Here is a 22366-nt window from a genome sequence, read left to right as displayed (position 1 = left end):
ATTTAGCGTAAATCTATACTACTTATTAAGACTCTAAGGGGTAGGCTGCCCCATTCCTGGTTCTGCCATTCCCATTCCCATCTTCGCTTTCGTCATTCCCATATCTCTTAGTTCGTCGCTCCTCCCTCACGGAACACTCGCGCAACCTCTACTCCCATCCCCGTCGTGGTTCTCCTCTCCCAACACGTTAGCAACCGCTCCCTCCCTCCGCCGCCGCACGTATCGTCCCCCTCGCCCTGGGCCTCCCCGAAGACATCGAAGACCTTCACGCGGTCCTGCTTCCTAGCGCCTTAGCCCGTGCTCGGCTCCCGCCATCGCCACCTCTCCTTTCCCTTCTCCTAGGGTTCCTCCGCATTTGCCCTCCCCCGCACCATACCCCCGTCGGAGAGAGAGATGATGGCGTCCGCGAGGCCCGGGGAGAGGGCGACCAGCTTCGTCGTCGCGTGCAGCCTCCTCAGCCGCTTCGTCCGCCAGAACGACGTCGCGCCCTCCCAGCTAGGCCTCGGGATCAAAGGTGAGCTGCGGAATCAGGCGGCGGCGCCGGCCAGGCCTGCCCTGTTGTCTGTTGAGATCGGGATCCTTCTGGGTGCGCGGGGGTGGGGGTCGGTCCAGTTTCGATTCCTGTGGGGGACTGTTCGTTCTGGTGCGAGATCTGGGCGGGCCCTTTGTTATATCCGGTTTGGAAACGACGTTTTCGGCCTCCGAATTCGCACTCCCTTATCTGTCTCTCTCTCTCTTTTTTCCTTCTCAGGCGAGGTCGAGCAGCAAAGGACGCCGGCGACAATTAACTTGCTCCCCGGAGCGGACGGCGAGGAGACCGAGAGGAGGAAGGAGACCATGGAGCTTTTCCCGCAGAGCGCCGGGTTCGGTGTCAAGGATCCCACTGCTGCCCCTAGGTGCGTACTGCTGCTTCACATCATGTAAATCCCATTTCGGTTTTGGTTTGTGCAACGCTTCCTATGCCACCGTCTCCCACTTCGGCCCTGGTTCCCCAAGCAAGCAAGATGCCATGGCGGCCGCCAAGCTGAGGGAGCAGCTCAACGCCCTCCTCTCCTCCATGATCACCTCGGTGAGTCTAGCCTCTTTTCTATTTCCCGTGTTGATTGGTTGAATTGGGATGACGATTTTAGTGAAACTGTTTTTTTAATTTTGGTGTCTGTGTATATGTCGTGGTTGTCGTGTAGGGTCTGGTGTATGAATAGACAATAGTTCCAGCAGTTGAAGACGTTGTAGGAAGACAGGGGCATGCCGGGCTTTATCGCCAATGTCGTCACCCTCTTTTGTGACTGGATCATTTCCGACCTCGCCTCCCTGCTGTACACCGTCTTCATCCCTGACTAGCATTTCTGTTATTGCTGTTGCAGGCAATTCCTACCTTGTACCCTATGTAGACAGACAAGATCAATTTGACTTGATCTTGCCCCCCTCTGGGATTTGCCTTGCTTGCAGGGAGCATCTTATCACGGACTTCGATAAGGTGGACCCTTACGTGCATCAACTCAAAGGGAGTAGCGCTAGGTGATCACCCCACGTCTGAAATTAACCAAAGTATTTGTGCACTTTCCTTTTTTGTGATGCGGATTTCATCCCTCAGCTCGGTGCTAGCCGTTGGTGTGCGACTGTATGTTCCTAGATGTAGACCAGTAGACTTGCACATTGACGACTCTGTGTACCATGTATTATGCCTTGTGCCTAGATGAGTAGAAGTGATGTTTATGCATAGCATTTGTACTATTGATGTTGTCATAGGCTAATGGCTAGGAGGATCATACAACTGTTCAACATTTCTCACTAGATTTCTGAATGTTCTTGGCACTTTCCATGTCACTATTCTCATTGTGGTTTTGTAATCTCATGATGAACACGTCTAAGACTCGAGCTGCTGTCGTCGTAGGTCGTGTTCTCAGATAACTAGACTGCTTTTACTCCGGAAGATCAACCATGTAGGGCTGGTGCATATGGGCTAAACTTATTAGTAACAGAGGTGATTCAGAGGTGTTTGAATGCACTAGAGCTAATAGTTAGTGGCTAAAATTAGTTGAGACATCCAAACACCCTAGCTAATAGTTCAACTATTAACTATTTTTGGTAAATTAGTTAATAGTTAGTTAGTTATTTGTTAGCTAGCTAAATCCACTAACAATTTTTAGCTAACTAACTATTAGTTATAGTGCATTCAAACACCCCCTCAATCTTGCCCTGCTGTTCACATGCCTTCTCATTCATTTTTTTTTGGTGACCTGTCCTATTCTAAAGCATTATCTAATCCTTGCTTAGCCATCTGATATTTTCTCTGATGGAAATAAATCACTACATTTATGGCTTATGTATTCCTAATAAATGAAGCATAGGATAGCATCTCTAGAATTGTCCACCGGTACAACGGTGCAAATGTTGATATTCTCGTGACCAATCTATACTACTCTATTAAGTATGTAGTGTCAGCGTCCACACATGCAATGCCCTCGCCTGCCCCCGCCCGCGTTGTGCCCCCGCCTCGCTTTTGTCACCTTCTCCGCCCCCACGCCGCTGCTCTGCCTCCGCCTGGCCTCTCCCAGGTCAGTCCTCCTCCTGAAGCCCGCGCCGCCTGCGCCGAAGTTCTTTGATCTAGACGGCGGGGGTGTTTGGGTCCGCCTCACCAATGTCGGCGCAGTTGTCACCTCGTCTCCACCTCCGAACGAAGTGAAGAAACATGGCCAACATAATGGCTCCAATAGCAAAAAACATGTGCATCCTCTTGGTAATACTGGTGCATCCTCAACCCCATCAAGTCATCCTCAGCCGAGACCACATTTTTGTAGCTTTCTTGTTTTATCATCCTCATTTTTATGAGGGGTTGTATTTTTACTGGAGAAATTGATTGGATGTACTTATGGGTTGTGCGTTGAGGAAGTATTATTGTTAAGAAAAGGCTGATGAAGTTACCTATTTTCAGAAGCAAGCGTTGAGCTGAAGGAGAAGGAAAGCACAAAGTCTATACCAGACTTGTAGCAACAGGAAACACACCCAAAGTCTTGAGTTCATTATTGAGCTAATTCTTAAGTACAACTCTAGGTATATAGCTAACTTAGTTTTCAGATCAAAGAAGTCTAACTTAATTTTAGCTTCTCACATTATTGAGTTCATTCAGGTAGAGAGGAAGTGGGAGATGGATGAAGCAATAATCCGAAGTGGGCTTTCTGAACTGAAGAACCCAAAGGATCCCCTCTAAAATTGAATAACCCAAAGGACCCCCTTCTAAATTATGGACAACAACATACTGCAATTAATAGTGAGAGTTGTTATGCTTCGCTTGTCCTTTTATCTGGCTAGATACTAACTACTGCTATTTTTAATATTTCAGTGAGATGCAATGTACCAAAAGCCAAGAGTACGCAGCAGAGCATGCCTAATGGTGGACATGGATACATTGTGAAATGGACGGAGTATGTTATAAGGTTATTAGATAATTAATTTTAACTCGTTTGGTCGATGTGAAGTAAAATTTGTTTGATATATTTTCATACCTGTTCGAGAGATACCGATAGGAATCCTTGTGTTGCATTGCATTGGTGGAGAAGCAGGGAATTTTATAGTCAACACATGAATTATATGGTATACACACACATGTTAATGCATTATTGTAATGATCAACTTCATTTCTTTTACAAACTTTAAGCTCTCATGACAATTCTTCAGACTCTGTTGATAGTTCTTTAGAAAAAGAACACATACGCACTATGAATTATTGGTGGAGAAGCAGAGAAGTTTTGAGTCGACACATGGTTTCCTTGTTATATAGACATCAATGCATTACTGTAATTATCTCTTTTACAAAATCAAGCTCTTCTGATAGTTCTCCAGGAAAAAAACATATGCACATGGGCCTGATTGGATTGGTGCTAAGATGATCAATAAGAATTTGCTAGCTTATAGAACAAGGAGCTTAAAATATACGTCCAAATATCAGGACCTTCTATAAAAAATTGAGCTTCAATTTCTGCATCAATGATTAGAATTGTGCATAATCACATTCCTTCTTTTATTTTCCTTTATTTTCAGAATCCATGATGATGAAAGCAAAGTAACATTAGCTCCTGCTACTAATGACTATGTTACTTCTGTGGCAAATAGAAATGTAGAGAATCTTGATACTGTACAACATTCTTAAGTCACTAGAGCCAATTTTCTGAATGTCAAGAGAAATACTAAATACAATCTATCACCAACCCCCTTAATATCCAACTTCAAATGCAGCACTGCAACTTCACATAGTTATCTACAGGTCCATAATTTAATTTAACTGATTGACCTAGCACTACAAGTTTCAGCTCAAGTATTTGGATCATTTGGCTCAAGTGACCAGAGGTTGCACGTCATTTATACTGTTAAGAGTGATGTGTACAGTTTTGAAGAGGTAATGTTAGAGCTATTGACAAGGCTAATGAAACTGCGCTCACCAGGTTCCTATCATCCCTCATGGACTACAACCCCACGGTATGGTGCCGTCGCTTCCCTCTCGCCTTTTCTACTTTCTGTGAGAGACTTATCCTGGATTCCCTGATGCTTTGTTTGGTGGTGAGAAAGATTCCTGATGAGCTGGTGGAGCACTACCTTGGCCACCGCAGCGGGTTTCACTGCCCCGACCTTCGTTTGTGAGTGCTTGGCCTTTTTCCAATCTCTCTTCTTGGTGGATAGTAGTAAGCTGAGACATGATCAGTGCCATGGATTAAAGTTAGAAACATAAATTGTTTGTTTTCTCTCTCACATAATATAATTTCATGTTTTACAGAACGAGACTGGTTGTTGTAACTACCCAAGAGTTCCTATCAGACATTTTTAGGGGGTGCATTTGCATCCCCACAGAGAATGTAGTTTGGCCCCTGATTAGAAAAACATATATGCACATTTCTATAGTTCTGGTAAGCATCATTTCCATTTTTATCGAAAATTAGAAGTACAACTAGCAGTGTGCTTACTCATACATACTCCCTCTGTCACACAATATATGGAATTCTAGGATTAAGATGTTTTATTATATTTTCTCTCTTAATATTGCTCTCTTTTATAAGACTAGAAACAAATGATAATTGATAGATTACGAAACAGAGTGAGAAGAGTCTGATGGTAGCACTAAATATTTTTTGTTGTTACTTGATCTCTTTCTCCGCCCTCCAATGTGAGTTCATCTCCTTCCTGCTACTCCATTGCCTCTTCTATAATTACGATGTTAGTGTTCTTTCCTGTGTGTGGCTGGATTGTCACAGTTGTACAGCTTCCCGAGCCGCCATGCCAACTTCATGGAGGAATTTGTGTGGGCAGCTGGTTATACTGATTTTCATGCAATGATGGAGATCCCAAATTGAATGGATGTGAAGGGTTTTCCACAAGTGTTTCATTGTCACAAGTATGGACATCCTTCCAGTGTTCATATGCTTGCTTCACTGCTGCACGTGCTTCGGCCTGAAAATAGGCAAACAGCAAACATGTAAAAACACATGGTCCAGGTCAGAAAAGGTGGGCATATAAGGAAAATGGATGAACTTGTTTAAAGAAAACCTGGAAAGCGATGCAACATGGTTACCTTCTCCTTTTCAGTAAAGTCATCAACAAAAACATATTTATCAGATATTAACCCTCTTACTTCTCCAACTACATTGAATACAACACCAGCTTTGTTTAGACCATCAGGATAGTAGTGATGCACTTTGTCAGTTAGAACACATGTTTTTGCATGTTCCACACTGGCCTCCCACATCTTTGTTGACATGCCACTACCTAATATCTGCACAATTTGGACATAAAGCAGGGTTAGTAATACACATGGATACTTATATTTATTCTTGGACATTTTTGTATGTGATATCTTTTTGTTCAAGCAGTTTTTTGTGCTTTATAATTTCAAAGTGTGCAAGAGTGTCCAGAATGTCTTCACATGGCCTCACTTTATGAGATACTACTGCTTTTATGCAATATACTTTTGTTGTGTTGTGTGCCTGATAAGTTGCACCATAATATTTCTTACTTTAAGGACAAAGGTTCTGATGAGGTTGTATTCAAGGCCATGGGGAGGGCTATCAATAAGACTGTCATGGTTGTGGAATTGATCAAGGTACTCCTTATGGCTCTGGTGCTTGCTAATATTACTTATCACTTGATTCTAATTGTTACTGTTATTACTGTGAAGAGGAGGATTGTTGGCCTCCATCAGAATACCACCACTGGATCTACTGATATTACTGATATGTGGGAGCCATTGGAAGAAGGCCTACTTCCGTAAGTGACTTGTTTTTATTCCGGGATAGAACTATAACTGCACATGAACCCGTAATTTTGGAGTTCAAGATTATATCTCTCTGCAGGCTTGAGACAACAAGACATGTCTCCATGATCACTATAACTCTTTCAAAGAAGGAGCTGGACACATCATATATCGGGTATGCATACTGCACTGTTTTGTCAGCTGCATTTAATGACTTTCTTTGCCAGTTTGTCTTAACCAAATTCTATGGTTTTCTATGCCATGAACTCACATCTCGCTGCGTCAAGTCTGTACTAACTATTAAGGGGGCAGTGTAGACTGCCCCTCGCCTCCCCGCCTACGAATCCCCCGCCGCGAAACCAGCCGTCACCCGCACGCCCTCACGCTTCGCGAATCCCCCGCCGCGCCTCAAGCTCCGCGTAGCCCACCCACCGCAATCCTGTTCGCCTTTTTTTCCGCCGCCAAACCCGCCCCTCCCCTGGCATCGCAGCTTCTCTCGCCTCCTAAGACGCATCCCTCGCCCCCCATCACAGCCGCGGGCTCGCGCAAGCATCGCCCCTCCCCTCCACGGCATCGCAGTCGCGGGAGCCCGAGGCACCCGCAGGAACGCCATCCATCTGGGTTCAAGAGGGCCGCCGCCCCATTATCGTCCTCATCACCGACGCCCTGTTATTCTCTTCGCCGTGAGTGCCTTATTCGATTCGTGGATGCGGCTGCCTGCAGGAGCTGGAACTGCTGAGCGATGGGGCCAACGTGTACAAGCTCATCGGACCGGTGCTGGTCAAGCATGACCTCGCTGAGACCAAGGCCAACGTCAAGAAGCACATCGAGTACATCTCCGCAGAGCTGTCAGTCGCATTCAGCTGTCCTACTTTGCGGTTTCATTCATCAGCTCATGGTGTAAAATTCGTGTTCTTGTGCTCACCTTGTGGAACTGCCTATTTTGCAGGAAGCGGATGGATCGGGCGCTCAAAGACTTGGAGGAAAAGCAAAACAACAAGAAGGAATCAGTATGTTATTGCCCCTTATTTTTTACTGTAACTTTTACTAGGTGGTATACAAAATTTGGTGTCTGCAATTAATTATCTGTTCAAATCTGTTGAATTATGCTCGAGTTCAGTAGCCGAGTTGAATTGTATGTTGAATTAATTATACTTGTGCTCATCTTTGTGATTTTGTGATCCACTATAATATCTGTTTATTCAAAACATTCTAGATGTTTACCCTTTTCAGAATCATAGTTGGCAGTACCATTTCTGTTATAATATCCTTTATGTGGAAATTAAAGTATGCTCCCGAAAATCCCAAATTTGAGCGCAGTTGTTATAATCTGCAGGTGGCCGTGCAGATTCCGGGTTGTGCTCCACCGGCCTGGCACCCATGCGAGTAGCGGTGCGAGCAGCGGTAGTAGCCCTGCTGAGCCCAGTGCTGAGTAGGCTAAATGCATGGTCTGATGAATTCTGGTGGTCCTATTCCTTCATCTGTATCACTACAGTTTGTTGTTAATTGTTTCTTAACCTGTAGTGTGGCAGCAGATATTCAGACTATGCTAGAAGAAACCCAGCTGAAATTTGAGGAGGAAAGGTATTTGGTATTTGAACCACTCAATTTCCCCCATTAACTTACTGAGAGCATCTAAAGCCAGTTATAATTGCTGGGAGCTAAACAAAAATATACATCTTCTGTGAGAACACACTAATATGTGTTCCTATTTGTGCATGCAGACAGAATTTGTTAAAAGTACTGTCTAACACTTCCAAAGAGGTATTCATAACAACTTGTACTCCAGGGTTTTATTTTCTTCTAAAATGACACGGATTTGTACTTCAGCAGTGTGAGGGTTCACTGAACGAAGAGTACAACAAGTTTCAGGAAACATATGATATGTTCTGTAAAGAAAAGGATGCTCACATGCAGACTTTCAGAGGTAGGTCAAACAAGAGCAGTATCAATTTCTTCACTTCCATATGAAGCATGGCTCTCTTTTTTTCACTTCCAAAACAAACTACTAGCTAGGATACTTGATTTAGTAATTCACGATTGAATTTAGAGTACACCTTGGAATGAACCTGTGTGCTTTTCTGTACTAACTATTAAGGGGGCAGTGTAGACTGCCCCCGTCTCCCCGCCTACAAATCCCCCGCCGCGAAACCAGCCGTCACCCGCACGCCCTCACGCTCCGCGAATCCCCCGCCGCTCCTCAAGCTCCGCGTGGCCCACCCGCCGCAATCCTGTTTGCCTTTTTTCCGCAGCCAAACCCGCCCTTCTCCGCTCGTTCCGTTTCGTTTCCACTAGCCATCCAATAATGTTGCCCCACCATCGATGTACCGAGCAGCATATTCGGGCCGGTGCAGGACGTGCGCATCCCGTACCAGCAGAAGCGCATGTTCGGCTTCGTCACCTTCATGTATGTCGAGACGGTGAAGGCCATCCTGAGCAAGGCAACCCGCACTTCGTGCGCGACGTGCGCGTGCTCGTCAAGCCCTACAAGGAGAAGGGCAAGGTCCCCGGCAGGTTCAGGTCCGTTCTCCCTTCTTCTCTGTTGCATTGCCGGCCCATTGCCTACCTGCATGCATCGCATTCTCATCCACATCCGCGCTTCTCTTCAGTCACATTGCAATTGCACTGTACTGCACGTTGGGTTGCATTGCTTGTTTGTTTCGATAACTTCAGTTGCCACCTAAAAAAAGCTTCTTTTTCGGTTTTATCGTTTTGTCTGGTTGCAGGAAGCTGCAGCACGCGCACCATGGCGGAGCCGAGTTCGCCGGTTGCGCGTCGCCCACTGGATTGCTGGATTCCAGGGACCCCTACGCCCTCCTGCTTCTTTCAGGTGCCCAGGTAAACGTTCTCAGCAGCTAGCTTAAATCTTTTCTGCGTGCTATTTCTCTTATTGCAAGCAATTCATGTGGGGTGAGCAAAAGAAATCAAAGATTATTGTTTTTTTGTTGTTACATCTGTTCGAAATTTCTCCAGGTTTTCTTCTGGGCATGAAGCCATTGGGCTATGATGTGTGAGGTGCACAAAGCAAAAAAAGGGGAGGGGCCCCCTCCATTCCTCTAATCTAGGAGTAAGTGTCAACAACAGCCCTCCGTGTGCCTGTCTTTCTGATAGTGCTGTAACCATTAATAATAAGCTAGCTGCTACTCCCATGACCATGATGCATGCATATGCCAGCATAGATCCTGAATCATGATGGTCATAATCTGTGTGTTGACGGGCTGTTGTGCGCAGGGGACTACTAATATGGCTACATGATGGCCGGCCCCATCAACCGAGCATAGAGAAGCTTTGACAAAGAAAAAGGAAATACCTTTGAAGAGGTGTAATCTTCTTCAGAGTGGGAGGAGGGGATAGTGAAGACGGCAACAGAGAAGAAACAAGTTCAGGTTGTTTTTAGCTCTTAGGCCTATGATAAGTATATGAGGTGTTCACCAGTGAGGTGTTAAAGGTTGTAGAGGATGGACTGAGGGAAGCTAGCTTTGAGATTGGACTTGATGATCAAAAGGTGCACAAGGAGATGGACGAGATCTATACCGTGGTAAGTTTAATTGATTTTACAATACATGTATCTGGCAGTTCATAAACATCTCTACTCCTATTAATGTATACAATAAGTTGTTTGTTTTGCAATCAACACTGCAGGCAACTATAATCTCGAGAATACCATGGAGTCCCAGGTCAGGCTTATTGAGCTAAACATCTTGTCAAAGCCCTAATGTAGTTACTTTGATAAATGAGTTTTGGTTCCATACTCTACTTAGATGTAGTGGTTATGATATGAGCATTGGGTATCCACCGGCGAGCCTACTTGTGTCTATCTTTTGATGGAAGTTGTTATGATTCTTTTTATTTTTTGTTATCTTTTGATGGAAGTTGTTATGATTCTTTTTATTTTTTGTAGTGTTGGTGTATGTTGTATCGACCCTTATCATTCAAAATCTTAAGTGGATTGAAACACCGTGTTGTTAACATCATGCAAGTTTTATATATACCCAATTTAGGTCGAGAAGTCTCATGCTATGATATGTTGTTTGATTTACAATATCGTGTGTATAAATATTTCATGTTTTTCACTTTGTTTGATTTGCGGTACCACACATATAACTATTTCATGTGTTTCCCGTGGCAACGCACGGGCATAGACCTAGTAACGAGAGAAAACCCTAGTCGAGTTGTATCTCATGGTCCAGCCATACCACCCCAGTTATTCCCCACCCAACCGTACGTAGCCCATTAAAAACCCATTATCCAAATCCACACGTTCTTTACCCTAACCATTTTCACTGCTCCAGATCACAGCCGCCATCGTTTCTTCGTCTCCCATCTCTATCTTCCGCGCAGATGCGCAACCGCAACAGAGGTGATGTGGGTGGAGCTCGCTGCGCCGCTCGACGCCGAGTTCCGTTTCGTGGGACAGCCCTTCGACGCGACCGTCTGGCAGACCCGAGCAGCAGCGTCGCGTAGTGGGGTGGGGAGTCTGGTCTGCTAGCCGCATCGTCGCTCGGCGAGGTGCTGCTCAGGGGCACCGACGACGCATCGAAGCTCGCGAGAGAGCGAGTCGAGGGGGTGTTCGAGATGGAGCTGAGGATCGCCATGGAGGTTAGGTACTTCCCTGTGCACATCGTTTGGAGCAGCAGGTTGGAGGCGACTTGCCGCTGAAGATGCTCATGCCGAACGCCCCACCCAGGATGGATGGGAGGCTAGCACGGTACCTGGACCAGCTCCGTGTGGGGTTGACATTTACACATCATTTTTAGGAAAAAGTGTCACTTCTACATTTTTAAATCCGCACATTATTATGGTTCTTATGGAACTGTATTCTTGTCTCGGTGCAGAGCCTTGATCATCCAAATGGACGCAAATAATTTATTAAGATTCTCATGGGATTGCTCACAAGGATATTGGATACTAAATAAAGAGTGCAAGAGGATGCTTGTTCGGCATTTGCAACCCTTGAAGAGGTTACTGCCATATTTTAGTATGTTTTCTTGTTTTCAGGAAATTGCATAAGAAATAGTATTATGCATGCAAGTAAGTTTGTAGATCCTTATCTGTACATATTGGTTTTGTTTTCAGTTAGCTTTGAATTATGCCATATTGCTTCTTGATATGATGGAGATTTTTTATGAACTCCGTAAACTATAGGATACAAAAGTAGTATTGTAATCTTCTTTGAATTATTATTGGTGTGTAAACATGTTCCTCTTAGTCATTAGATTACACAAAAGGAATGAAATTGAGCTTTCCTTTTGCAGGTCACATTGGATGCTGGTACTCAACTAGCACATAAATAAAATGTTTCTGCTGGAAAGTGCACTGCAGGTTCTAAATTTTTTCTGTTGTCTCCTTTTTGTTCTCCATCGTTGATACTTTGGTGGTCCTCTTAGTTCTCAGTCACACATCTATCACTTAGGGTAGAAGGATGTTTGACATGTTCTTGTCTCAAATTCATAACTTAATTGGCATCTTTTCTGTTCCAATTTTTATGCCACTTCGTGGTTTAGAGGGTCTAATCGAAGGCACAAACAATGTTTCCTGATTTCTTTTTTAAATATAGTCTGGCAATTATCTCAGAACATGCTGATGGACAGCCAACCTAAAAGCTATACCTGAAAATCTGATAACTTTTTGGCAACCTATTCTACCTTTCAGGTGTGGAAAGCCGACTAGTTGCTGGTTTGCCTTTGTGTTACCCAGTTCCCGGTAACAACATTATAATATCATTAAAATTAAAATGTGGATGCATAATGTTATCTATGAAATTGTTATGTTCATTCCCACTACAGTAAACGAGGAAATTTCCGACGGCTAAAACCGTCGGACATAAGAACTAAGCCGTCGGAGATAAGCTATGTCCGACGGCATTAACTTATCTCCGACGGTTTTAAGCCGTCGTGGATAATGCGTCGGAAATAGCATTATGTCCGACGGCTGCCGTCGGACATACGCTATGTCCGACGGCCCCATCGAACCGTCGGAGATAAGGCGGTGTAACCGTTTTACCCGCCGCCTGGGCCCACATCTGTTATGTCCGACGGTTTAAAGCCGTCGGACATAACATATAGCTTATGTCCGACGGTTTAAAGCCGTCGGACATAACATATAGCTTATGTCCGACGGCCTACACTAAGCCGTCGGACATAATGTTTTTCAGAAATTGCACAAAAATCTGAAATTTAAAAAATCTGACATTTGCAAATACAAAACAGATTTCATACACATATACACATTCACATTAACAAATATACTCACATAAGTATACACATGCACAAATATAATCACATAAGCATTCACATTCACAAAATTTAACATAACAACATAGTTCCAAATGGTTGCAATAAGTGTTTACATAAACATAGTTGTCCAAACTCCAAAATGAACATTATTCGACGGGTAGGCTTTCACATGAAAGGTTTCAACAAGTGTTTTACATCATTATCACTCATATCCATCGCCACCTCCTCCGGCTGGACTATGCATGCTGAAAAGATTGTTCACCCACGAATGTGTTGTGTCGTCCTGACCAGACCCATCTCCAGGTGCGGCAACTGAAGCGGGTGGTGTCTGAAATCCCTATAACACAAGCACATGAAATAGTAACCATTCAGTTGTTCATTTAAACACATAAGACATCTATGAACATGTCACACACGCATATGTGTACATACCATAGGGAATTGTGACGGAGGCGGAGGCGGTGGTGGAGGCGCCAACATTGGCATTGGCAGTGCAAAGTCCGGAGGCGGCATCCCATATGTCGGCATCGGGACGCCCGCTTGTTGGGCTAGTTGCTACAAATTATATACAAGTCATTGTTGAGCAAACAAGATACACATCAAGTGTTTTGCAAAATAAGCTACAAAATGTTACTTCAACTTACCGAGAGAAGAGCTTGATTTTGGGCCTGGAGGCTTGCATAATACTCGTCCCTCTTCTTCTGGTACTCGGCTTGTTGTCTCTGGTATTCAGATTGTTGCCTCTGGTACTCCAATTGTTCCCTCAAGACTGATTGATGGTACTCTGCCTGTTGACGCAACACCGCAAGCTCTATCTCATGGGCTGCTGATCGTGAACGGGACGACTGTGAAGACGACGATGTGGATTGTCGTCCACGGCGTCTCAGCTCTCTGGAATCAATCGTAGAATCAAAAATACCCAACCTACAAGAGTGAACCATGCACTTAGTATAGTAACTCATGGCTCAGTTGAATCGCAAGCATATGATGACAATGTTGAAAACCAAATCAAATAATCTCACCGTCCATGGGCTTGTCCTCCTGCACTAGCATATGCTGCCTGAGGGTCGATTGGCTGGCTCCTCCAATCGTACTCGTCCCCATGGCGTTGAACCATCTCCTGCCCATACGAAGCCTGGAGGCAAACAATATCAAATATAAGTGCATAACTCCTATGCCATTGCAAACAATATCAAACACATAATAGAGTATCAAAAACTCACTAGACGGTCGGTGGCCGTCTGAGTGCATAACACATCAGGATTCTGAGGATCAGAACCCCTATGGCCTTGCATATACACCTCCACATCCGTGGGCGTACGGCCGGATTTGACTTCCTGTACATAAAAGTTATATTGACACATTTCTATGTAATTCAAAGTTACGACAAACTGAGACTTACCATTCGCTTAGCCAAGCGCACATGACCATCACCGCCGTAGTTGTGGAACGACTCAGTTCCACGGTTTCCCCTGTTCCTTTCGGAAATGGCACGAAACTCAGGGGAAGCCCACCATCTGCACAATGCCCGATAACCGTCTGATCGGGTGGCCATCCACGGCACCGACACCTACATGAAATTTTTTAAATAAAGCAAGCAAATACATGGCTTTGTGCGATATGAGAGGCAACAACCTGTTTACCTCTAGGTATTGCTCCTCCGTCAAGTAAATTGATGACCACTCGGCCTTTGTATTTGGCATCGGTCGATCATCAGCATTTGCTCTGTACCATGCCTTTATAGCCTGAATTCGTGCATAGTACATTGCATCTGCAACGACATCGTTCGCGTTATACTCAAACACGTAACGAGCGTTCATATCATATGATCCATCGTCTGGCAACTTGTACCGTTTCTGCAAAAACCATAGTGTTATCATAAAAGCAAACATATATGGAATAACTAAAATAGTATAAACAAGTCATACCCAGAATGCATCCCAAACTAGTGCCTGTGTGTTGCCAAACGTTCTACAGACACCATAGCGATAATGCTCCCAAGTGGTGGCGGGGACAGACTCGCCAGTAGGCAAAGTCACAAGACCAGGCCAGTGCAGACGAACAAGATTACCAAGAACCATGTTCACCTGCCTGTAGTGTCCTGTGCCTGTGAACGAGTTGTCGATCCAAGTCCTGCAAACAGAAATCAATGTAGAAATTAAAACATAACTTTCAATAACATTTAAGCAAAGATATGTCACTCACTTTCCACTAGGCTTTATCACAACCCGAGATTCGGGTGGAAGCTCTGGAGGTGGTCCAACAAAATGCAGCTTCCTCGTTCTCTTAACTCGAGAAGTTCCAGACCCAGCTGCAGAATCTCCACCAGCCCCAGAATCCCCAGCCCCAGAATCCCCACCAGCGTCGTCTCCAGCATCATCTCCCACATTATCTCCACCATCATCTTCAACATCATCTCTTGCATGATCCTCTACCACTGGTTTCTCAATTTCAGCATCCTATGAAACAAATAGCTTACATCATACAATATTAAGTAACTCAAATAATGTAATTTAACAACTAACTTACATCTTGTGGAGGCAAATGTTCTGCCAGCGCTCTCCGTCTGCTCATGGTAGAACCTGTGCCCTGAAAAACTGAATCCTCACCCCTCGAGCTGCTCCTCGAGCTACTCCTTGACCCAAGCAAACTACGAGCTAAAGACTTCATTTTCTTTGACATCCTATTTTAACAAAAACAAGTTAGTACATAAATCGACAATAAAATAATAAAATATGCAATAAAATCATAAAATATGCAATAAAATCATGATCCTTTCGATGTGATACATCCATCTATATTGCACAGGACCTCCTACCTTAGCTTCGTATGGTAGGTGAACAAGTAGATGTTGCATCGGATTGAAGAAACCTGGTGGAAATATTTTTTCAAGTTTGCATACCAAAATCGGTATTTCTTGCTCAAGCTTCTCCATCATCTCTTTCTTTATTTCTTTGGCACAAAGATGTCTATAAAAGTAGCTTAGCTCCGCTAATGCTTTCCAGACATCATTTTTTACAAAACCACGAAACATAACAGGAAGGAGTCTTTCCATTATTATGTGGTAGTCATGACTCTTCAACCCAGAAAACTTGCCCGTCTTCAAATTCACAGACCTTCTAAAGCCCGCGGCGTAACCATCTGGGAACTTTAAGTTTTTCAACCATTTCATCAATTGTTTCTTCCTTTTAGGTTTAATACTGAAAGGAGCACGTGGCTTCTTCTGATTCTCTCCTATCTCCATAGTTGGTCTTCTATAGATTAAGGCCAAGTCTTTCCTTGCCTTAGGGTTGTCTTTTGTTTTGTCGGTGATATTCATGCAAGTGCTGATAATGCTTTCACCCATATTTCGTTCCTGGTGCATGACATCAATGTTATGCATTAGAATCAAGGCTTTCATATAAGGGAGTTCCCATAGACCACATTTGTGAGTCCAATTATGCTCGGTTCCATAACCTTCAAAACGATTTCCATGTTCGTTTAGTTTCAAATCATTAAGTCTCGCGAGAATCTCTGGACCACTTAGACGCTTGGGTGGTCCCCTCGTCACAATCGTGTCCTTTTTAAAAGCGTTCCTATCGAACCTGAATGGGTGATCCTCTGGCAAAAAACATCTATGGCAATCGAAGTAACATATCTTTCCACCAAACTTTAGTCGAAAGCATAAAGTGTCTTCAACGCATATAGGACATGTCAAAATCCCATGACAACTCCATCCAGCAAAGATACCATAAGCCATAAAATCATGAATAGACCATAAAAACGCGGCTCTCAGGTTGAACTTCTGTTTCTTGTAACAATCGTACGCCTCGACTCCTTCCCACAAAATTTTCAATTCTTCAATCAGGGGTCTCATCATCACATCGATCTTTGTTCCAGGATGATCCGGACCAGGTATTACAAGACACAAGAAAATAAATTCATATTTCATGCAAAGAGCTGGTGGAAGGTTGTATGGAACAGCAAAGACGGGCCAACATGAGTACGACGTTGAAGTTAGATTGAATGGTGAGAAACCATCTGTTGCCAAACCGAAGCGGACATTCCGCACTTCATCAGCAAAGCTGGAATCAAAAGCATCTAGTGCCTTCCATGCATCTGTATCAGCTGGGTGCACCATGACATTTGGATTCTCACGTACCCCTTCTTTGTGCCACCTCATGTGTCTGGCTGTATTCTTGGAGATGAACAAACGTTTCAACCGAGGTATGAGAGGCATGTAACGAAGCTGCTTACGTGCAATCTTCGTAGTCACGGTCAAACCATCGTCGTTTTCAACCTCAACGAATCTACGCTCACCACATACAGTACACTTCTTCTCACCTGCGGTCTCCTTCCAGAAAAGCATACAATTATTTTCACAGACATTGATTTTTTCGTAGTCCATACCAAGGCCAGATAACAGCTTTTTAGACTGATACATGTCCTTTGGCATCTTGTGATTCTCCGGAAGTACATCACTGATCAAGTTCAAAAGTTCCTTGTAACAGTTGTTTGAGAATGCAAACTTAGACTTAATAGCCATAAGTCGAGTCACAAATACAAGGACAGTCACTTTAGTGTGTTCATGCAACGGCTCTTCGGCAGCTTTAAGGAGCTCGAAGAACTTTTGAACCTCAGGTGTAGCTGGATCCTCAAACTCGGTGGGTTGACCGGGGTTCTCCGAATCGACGGTTAGAAACTCATGGCGTACATCGTCAAGCATCTCTTCCATCCTATCGTAGTCCTCCTCTTCATGTGACTGAACTTCCGATACAATACGAGGAGGTGGGTCCTCACCGTGGTGCACCCACACCTCATAGCCTGGCATATAACCGTTCTTGCAAATATGTATCGACATAGTCCTCCTGTCAAGGAAATTAATGTTCCGACACTTGCTACAAGGGCACCTAACATCGGTTCCAGTCTCTGACCGAGCAAAAGCATGGTCGAGAAAAGCATCAGTCTTGGCCACCCACTCACTTGATAGAGCACCTCTTTTCTTCCAACCTTCATACATCCATCGACGATTCTCCTCCATACTAGATACGAGACGTTAACTTAATTAGATAAGTAATGCACGTGCCATCCGTTTTTACGAAGAAATCACGCCCCTACATCTGTAGGAAAGGATAGGTCCTAAACCCACCCAGGAGTGACCGACGAGGCCGTGTTTATGACAAGACATATGGTCGTGCGAAATTTCGGCAGCATAACTCCGTTGTTCTCCAATCGCACGCCTAAAAATGGTGCAATTGGAGAACAGAGAGGTTATGCTGCCGAAACTAAGCAGGAGCACATGCTTTTGTCATAAACACGGACTCTGTCGGTCACCCCGAGGCTGTCCAATAAAGGGACAATTCCGGCCCAACAAACCTCACATGCGTCGCATGTAAGGTGTGTTGGACCGAAACGGGTGACGCCTAAGTTTCGTTTGTTGACACTACGATACACTATGAATAACTAGAATCATCGTTAACCATACTAGATACGAGACGTTAACTTAATTAGTTATGATTACTAATTAACCACACTAATACAATAGCCACTAATTAACCAAACTAATACAATAGCACTACAAAAAATCATTTCACGGGACCCTAAATCAAATAAAACAACCTTATTTCCGAGGGCTAATAATTACCCTCAAAAATTAAAAGTTTAAATTATATAGACACCACTACATAACATTATTACGGGTGACAAATCATATAAACTGACCTTAATTTCGAGGGCATAATAATTACCCTCGGAAATTAAAAATATAAATTATCTAAGCAACACTAAGTAAACGAAAACAAACTTAATTAATTACATAACCAAATTTTGCCATATAATCAAATTTAGGCCCTCGGATATAATAAGATAAACATCATTTAACATACTAATAATTTAATAACAACAGTGGAAACTACAAAATAAAAATAAAAATACTTACTTAGCAGTGGGCAGGGCAGTGGCGGCCGGCAGCGGGTGTCGACGGGGGGCGGGCGGCGGGTGTCGACGGCGGGCGAGCGGGGCGGCGGCGGCGACGGGCGGTGACGGGGCGGGCGGCGGGTGTCGACGGCGGGCGGGCGGGGCGGCGGCGGCGACGGGCGGTGACGGCACGGCGGCGGCGGCGACGAGCAGAGAGAAGAGAGGAGAGAGCGAGCGCGCATGAAAAATGAACCGCGCGCCGGGCTTGCCGTGTTAAAAAACCTTACCTCCGACGGCTACGTACGAGGCCGTCGGACATAAGCTTATGTCCGATGGCTGTCAGGGTAGCCGTCGGAGGTAAGGCGGTATTTCCGAGAGTCCTTGGTGGCCGTCGGACATAACGTTATGTCCGACGGCATCGTAGACAGCCGTCGGAGATAAATTGACCGTCGGATTTTTGTTAGTTTACTGTAGTGTCCCCTAGCATATTTCTATCTACATATTAAAAGTACGGTCTTATCCAGTCATGAATATTCTATAGCAAGCAAAATTTATGACCTGATCAACTATGTAAGGAGTCCATCGGTGATAATATAAGAAGGGAGGACCTACAATTCTGATGAAAAAGGTTTGATCACGAGTTTTATTTCATTACATATATAAATTGGGTGTCAAAGTTAATTCAGTAACCAGGACATAATGAAATATTTACGCTTACCTATTCTAATTTTAATAGTATATCAAGCCATCAACTTTTTACAGCCTATTTATTAGAACTGAATCATAATTGGTTTGTGCTACTTTCAATTTATAATATTTACAACTAGCATTACAAATAGTGAAATTAAATACAGTTATAGCTACAACCTTGTCTCCATTATGCTTGTGCGCATATACATTGCTATCTCTACATTTTGCATTTGAGTGAAGTGATCTCTGGAAAATTAAATAACTGCAATTTATACGACACTGTTTGTTGCTATATCATGCATATAGTAATAATGATTGTACTAATGTATTCTTTATCCATGACACCATGACAATTTTCAGTTCTTAGGTTGGAATAGCAATCCTATTTGTGGAATGATCTTGCTTTTTTGCTGATGACTAGCTCCAACTTTTCCCACTGCAGACAAGTCTAAGGATACAGCCGGGTGGTGTTATGGATTCACGGCCTTATTTCTTTCTGTGAGATCTTTAGAAATCTTTGAGAGAATGGAATGCATATGGGGCTTTTCTTCCCTGTTAAATGGCAGTGGTTCTGTCATATCTTTCTACCATCCACTATTTATGGACCCATCTATACACTAAACACACTTAAAGCAAGGTACTGTTTTAGGGCCTGTTTGTTTACCCCCCAGATTATATAATCTGGATTAAATAATCCTAAGAGGCAAACAAACAGTCTAGCTTATTTGCCCAGATTATATAATCTAACCTCTTGGATTATGATAATCCATAAGCAAGTGAGGAGGTGCTTATTTCAGATTATTTTTTTCCCACTTCCCCACTACCCTTTCAAGTTTCCTAGAAATTACCCACCATTGCCATTATAATCTACCGAATCGTTTTTGCGCCTATCGGATCGGAGAAGCCCGTCGCCCAACAGAAACACGCCAGATAATCTGGGTAAACAAACATGACTACTCAGATTATATAATCCAAATTATATAATCCAGATTATATAATCCTCCAAAAATAATCCAGATTATATAATCCATTGGGGTAAACAAACAGGCCCTTAGAAACATCAGGTATGTATGCCAAACTTTAGTGTCCATCATTTCGTTTCTGACAGCTGATACAAACTTATATTTTAGATTGATGGCTCTTGATTGCTGTTTCTCAGGCACTGCATTGGCGTACTGGTCATAAAAATGATTGCCTCCAGATAATAAGTTCTGCTGCTTCAAATTCAGTTCTGCCAGCTGTAGGAATAGGTGATTATCTTTTTTTTATATGGCTGACAATGGTAGTATACTCAGTATCAAAGAATATAGTTTTTGAATTGTGTTTTCTGCTAGGTACGACATATATTATTTTTGTTTGTTTGTTATATATGTTCTAGCTGGAATAGTCTTTTTCATTGCTCATCATGCATTATATAACATATTGTAATGGTTTGCATTATCATGGTATTAGATATTTTCTTTTATCTTCTGTCTAAAATGCTAGCAACATAATGGTTTATTATATACTTAAGCAGCTACTATGCACTTTTATTTCCTCTATGTATTTCCTGGTGTGGCATTTGGTACTTACTTTACAATTTATAGCAGAAATGGAATTGAGGGTATCCATGGAGATGCATGTAGCTGAACTCAGTCAAGTTTCTATCCATTGTGTGTGTGTGCACTTATTTGGCATCGTGTTCTTCCTTTTTCATGGGGTAAACAGGAAAACATTGGGCTTTAAAATTTTTGTATGGCTCGATTGTGGTACTAGAAATGTATAATAATTGTTCTAAAGAAATGTTAGAGGATAAAGAAGTAAGTTACTAAAGTTTTGGACTGTATTCTTTCATTTTCATCTCACTTATCCTATTTCTTTCGGGAATCATAAAAGCATATGGAGGAACTATGTATAGGCTACAAAGAAGCATAAGAAGCATTTTTATAGCAGAAGCCAAGTGTTCTGATGATTTTGTTTTTTCAATTGTGTTTTCTGTTATTGGTTCAACATGCACATATATTGACATGATTTATGGCATGGCATCTGCCATCTTTGTTATATTTATGACATCGTTCTTGATTGATGTGTGCGACATGAATGATGGATCTTTTTAACATCCTGACCATCATTGTGTCGCTCATTATCGTATTTTGTATATCATTTATGGGTTCACGGATATGAAATGACAGGTTTCTTATTTTTGAGATCTGAACCATGTGTTGCCTTTTGGTTGTTACATAATAAATGGTCCTGTCGATGTGTTTTACGTTCAAAAACTTCTATGCGACATGCACGGAAACTAACGCTAAACATGCACGATTTAAACTCTGTAATTCGCTACGAAACAGATCAACGATTTATGTTAAAATTTACACCCATTTACGCTATTTTGGATCACATTTTACGCAAAAATCCGCCCGAGCCATAACCCACGCACGATCGGACGTGCGCGATTTTTACGGTGTAATTTTTGGGCCACATTCGTTGTTATGAAATAAATTTACGATTACGCTAAAATTTGTACACATTTCAAACAACTTTTAATAATCAGATTAATAATATGGAAAGCCCAACGTTGATGCAAAAATATATTACTCAAATCACTCTCATTCCTACTAGGTGCAGGTATCAAATGGCCAATATAACCAGCAAAGACAGGTTTCAGAACATCAATAGCAATTCTGTTAGACGAGGCATTTTCAAGCACAATGGCAAAAATCTTATCAGTAATGCTATAATCATTTGCAACCATTTCAACACGCTCAACAATGTTAAGACCTGTATGAGCTACCTCTATAGGTCTAAGACCAAGCAATCTCTTTTCTAAACACCAATCAGAGTTCACAAAATGGGCAACAACACTTATATAGTCCTCTTTAGCTTTACCATACCATATATCAGATATCAACGCAACAGATGAAACATGTTTAAGGACTTCAATAAGTAGTTCAACACGATCATTAAACAGTCGGATCAAGTCTCTAGCAGTAGTTTGCCTAGAAGATTTAATAAACCTTGGAATATGGGCACGAGTTATATACTCCTAAAAACACTAGATTCACCAAAACAAAGTGGCAGGTCTAGCCTAGCTATTAAACGACAAAGTTCAGTTCTAGTAACAGAAGGGGAATGCTCCCAGTGATTAACAGATCCATCTGCATTACAATTAAGTGAAAGGGAAATGTGCTCTTGGGCCATTTCTAAGTATTTTGGTGATTGAGTGCCAACACAAGTGCTTAAAAGTGAATTTATGCTCATGGATGAACAAAGTGCAAATCAAGAGTAAAGGTATGTTTCTAAGCCTTAGTACATTGGTTTTGTG

At 42.9% G+C, this 22366-nt stretch overlaps 2 protein-coding genes, 2 long non-coding RNA genes and 1 pseudogene across 6 annotated transcripts; 3 read left to right on the top strand and 2 right to left on the bottom strand.

Moving 5' to 3' along the window:
- The first annotated feature begins 393 nt into the window (after positions 1-393).
- On the top strand, positions 394-939 carry LOC103629413 (protein TIFY 10b-like). The gene is made up of 2 exons (XM_008650545.2): positions 394-514; positions 752-939. The coding sequence occupies exons 1-2, from the start codon at positions 394-396 to the stop codon at positions 922-924; spliced, it is 294 nt and encodes a 97-aa protein (XP_008648767.1). The 3' UTR covers positions 925-939.
- Positions 940-1009: 70 nt separating this feature from the next.
- On the top strand, positions 1010-1547 carry LOC109940307 (histidine-containing phosphotransfer protein 2-like; annotated as a pseudogene).
- A 3730-nt stretch (positions 1548-5277) lies between these two features.
- On the bottom strand, positions 5278-5760 carry LOC109940431 (calmodulin-binding protein 60 D). The gene is made up of 2 exons (XM_020539956.1): positions 5564-5760; positions 5278-5442 (listed from the first exon to the last, which is right to left on the bottom strand). Exons 1-2 carry the CDS (start codon positions 5747-5749, stop codon positions 5278-5280), a joined length of 351 nt encoding a protein of 116 aa, XP_020395545.1. The 5' UTR covers positions 5750-5760.
- Positions 5761-10342: 4582 nt separating this feature from the next.
- On the top strand, positions 10343-21248 carry LOC103629408 (uncharacterized). Of its 3 annotated transcripts, none has more exons than XR_554358.4 (5): positions 10343-10949; positions 11077-11202; positions 11497-11563; positions 19505-20312; positions 20649-21248. It is a non-coding gene; the product is annotated as an uncharacterized lncRNA (long non-coding RNA). The 3 variants fall into 3 exon arrangements; XR_002262672.3 differs by having other exon boundaries at positions 11077-11219; positions 20652-21248; XR_004850180.1 differs by having other exon boundaries at positions 10379-10949; positions 20652-21248.
- LOC109940153 (uncharacterized) lies at positions 12513-13032 on the bottom strand. Its single transcript, XR_002262674.3, has 2 exons — positions 12910-13032; positions 12513-12814 (listed from the first exon to the last, which is right to left on the bottom strand). It is a non-coding gene; the product is annotated as an uncharacterized lncRNA (long non-coding RNA).
- Positions 21249-22366: the final 1118 nt, after the last annotated feature.

Source organism: Zea mays, chromosome 6 (genome assembly GCF_902167145.1).
Source record: "Zea mays cultivar B73 chromosome 6, Zm-B73-REFERENCE-NAM-5.0, whole genome shotgun sequence".
NCBI classification, from domain to species: Eukaryota; Viridiplantae; Streptophyta; class Magnoliopsida; order Poales; family Poaceae; genus Zea; species Zea mays.
Note: the sequence above shows the minus strand (reverse complement) of the source record. Positions and strands in the feature narration are given on the sequence as shown.

What these genes read in the sequence shown, in the direction of transcription:
- LOC109940431 (XM_020539956.1), bottom strand. Translation starts at nt 5,749, where the DNA reads ATGTCAACAAAGATGTGGGAGGCCAGTGTGGAACATGCAAAAACATGT. An exon ending in ACTTTACTGAAAAGGAGAAG is followed by an intron (nt 5,443 to 5,563) that starts GTAACCATGTTG and finishes GCCTATTTTCAG; the next exon opens with GCCGAAGCACGTGCAGCAGT.
- LOC103629413 (XM_008650545.2), top strand. Translation starts at nt 394, where the DNA reads ATGATGGCGTCCGCGAGGCCCGGGGAGAGGGCGACCAGCTTCGTCGTC. An exon ending in GCTAGGCCTCGGGATCAAAG is followed by an intron (nt 515 to 751) that starts GTGAGCTGCGGA and finishes TTTCCTTCTCAG; the next exon opens with GCGAGGTCGAGCAGCAAAGG.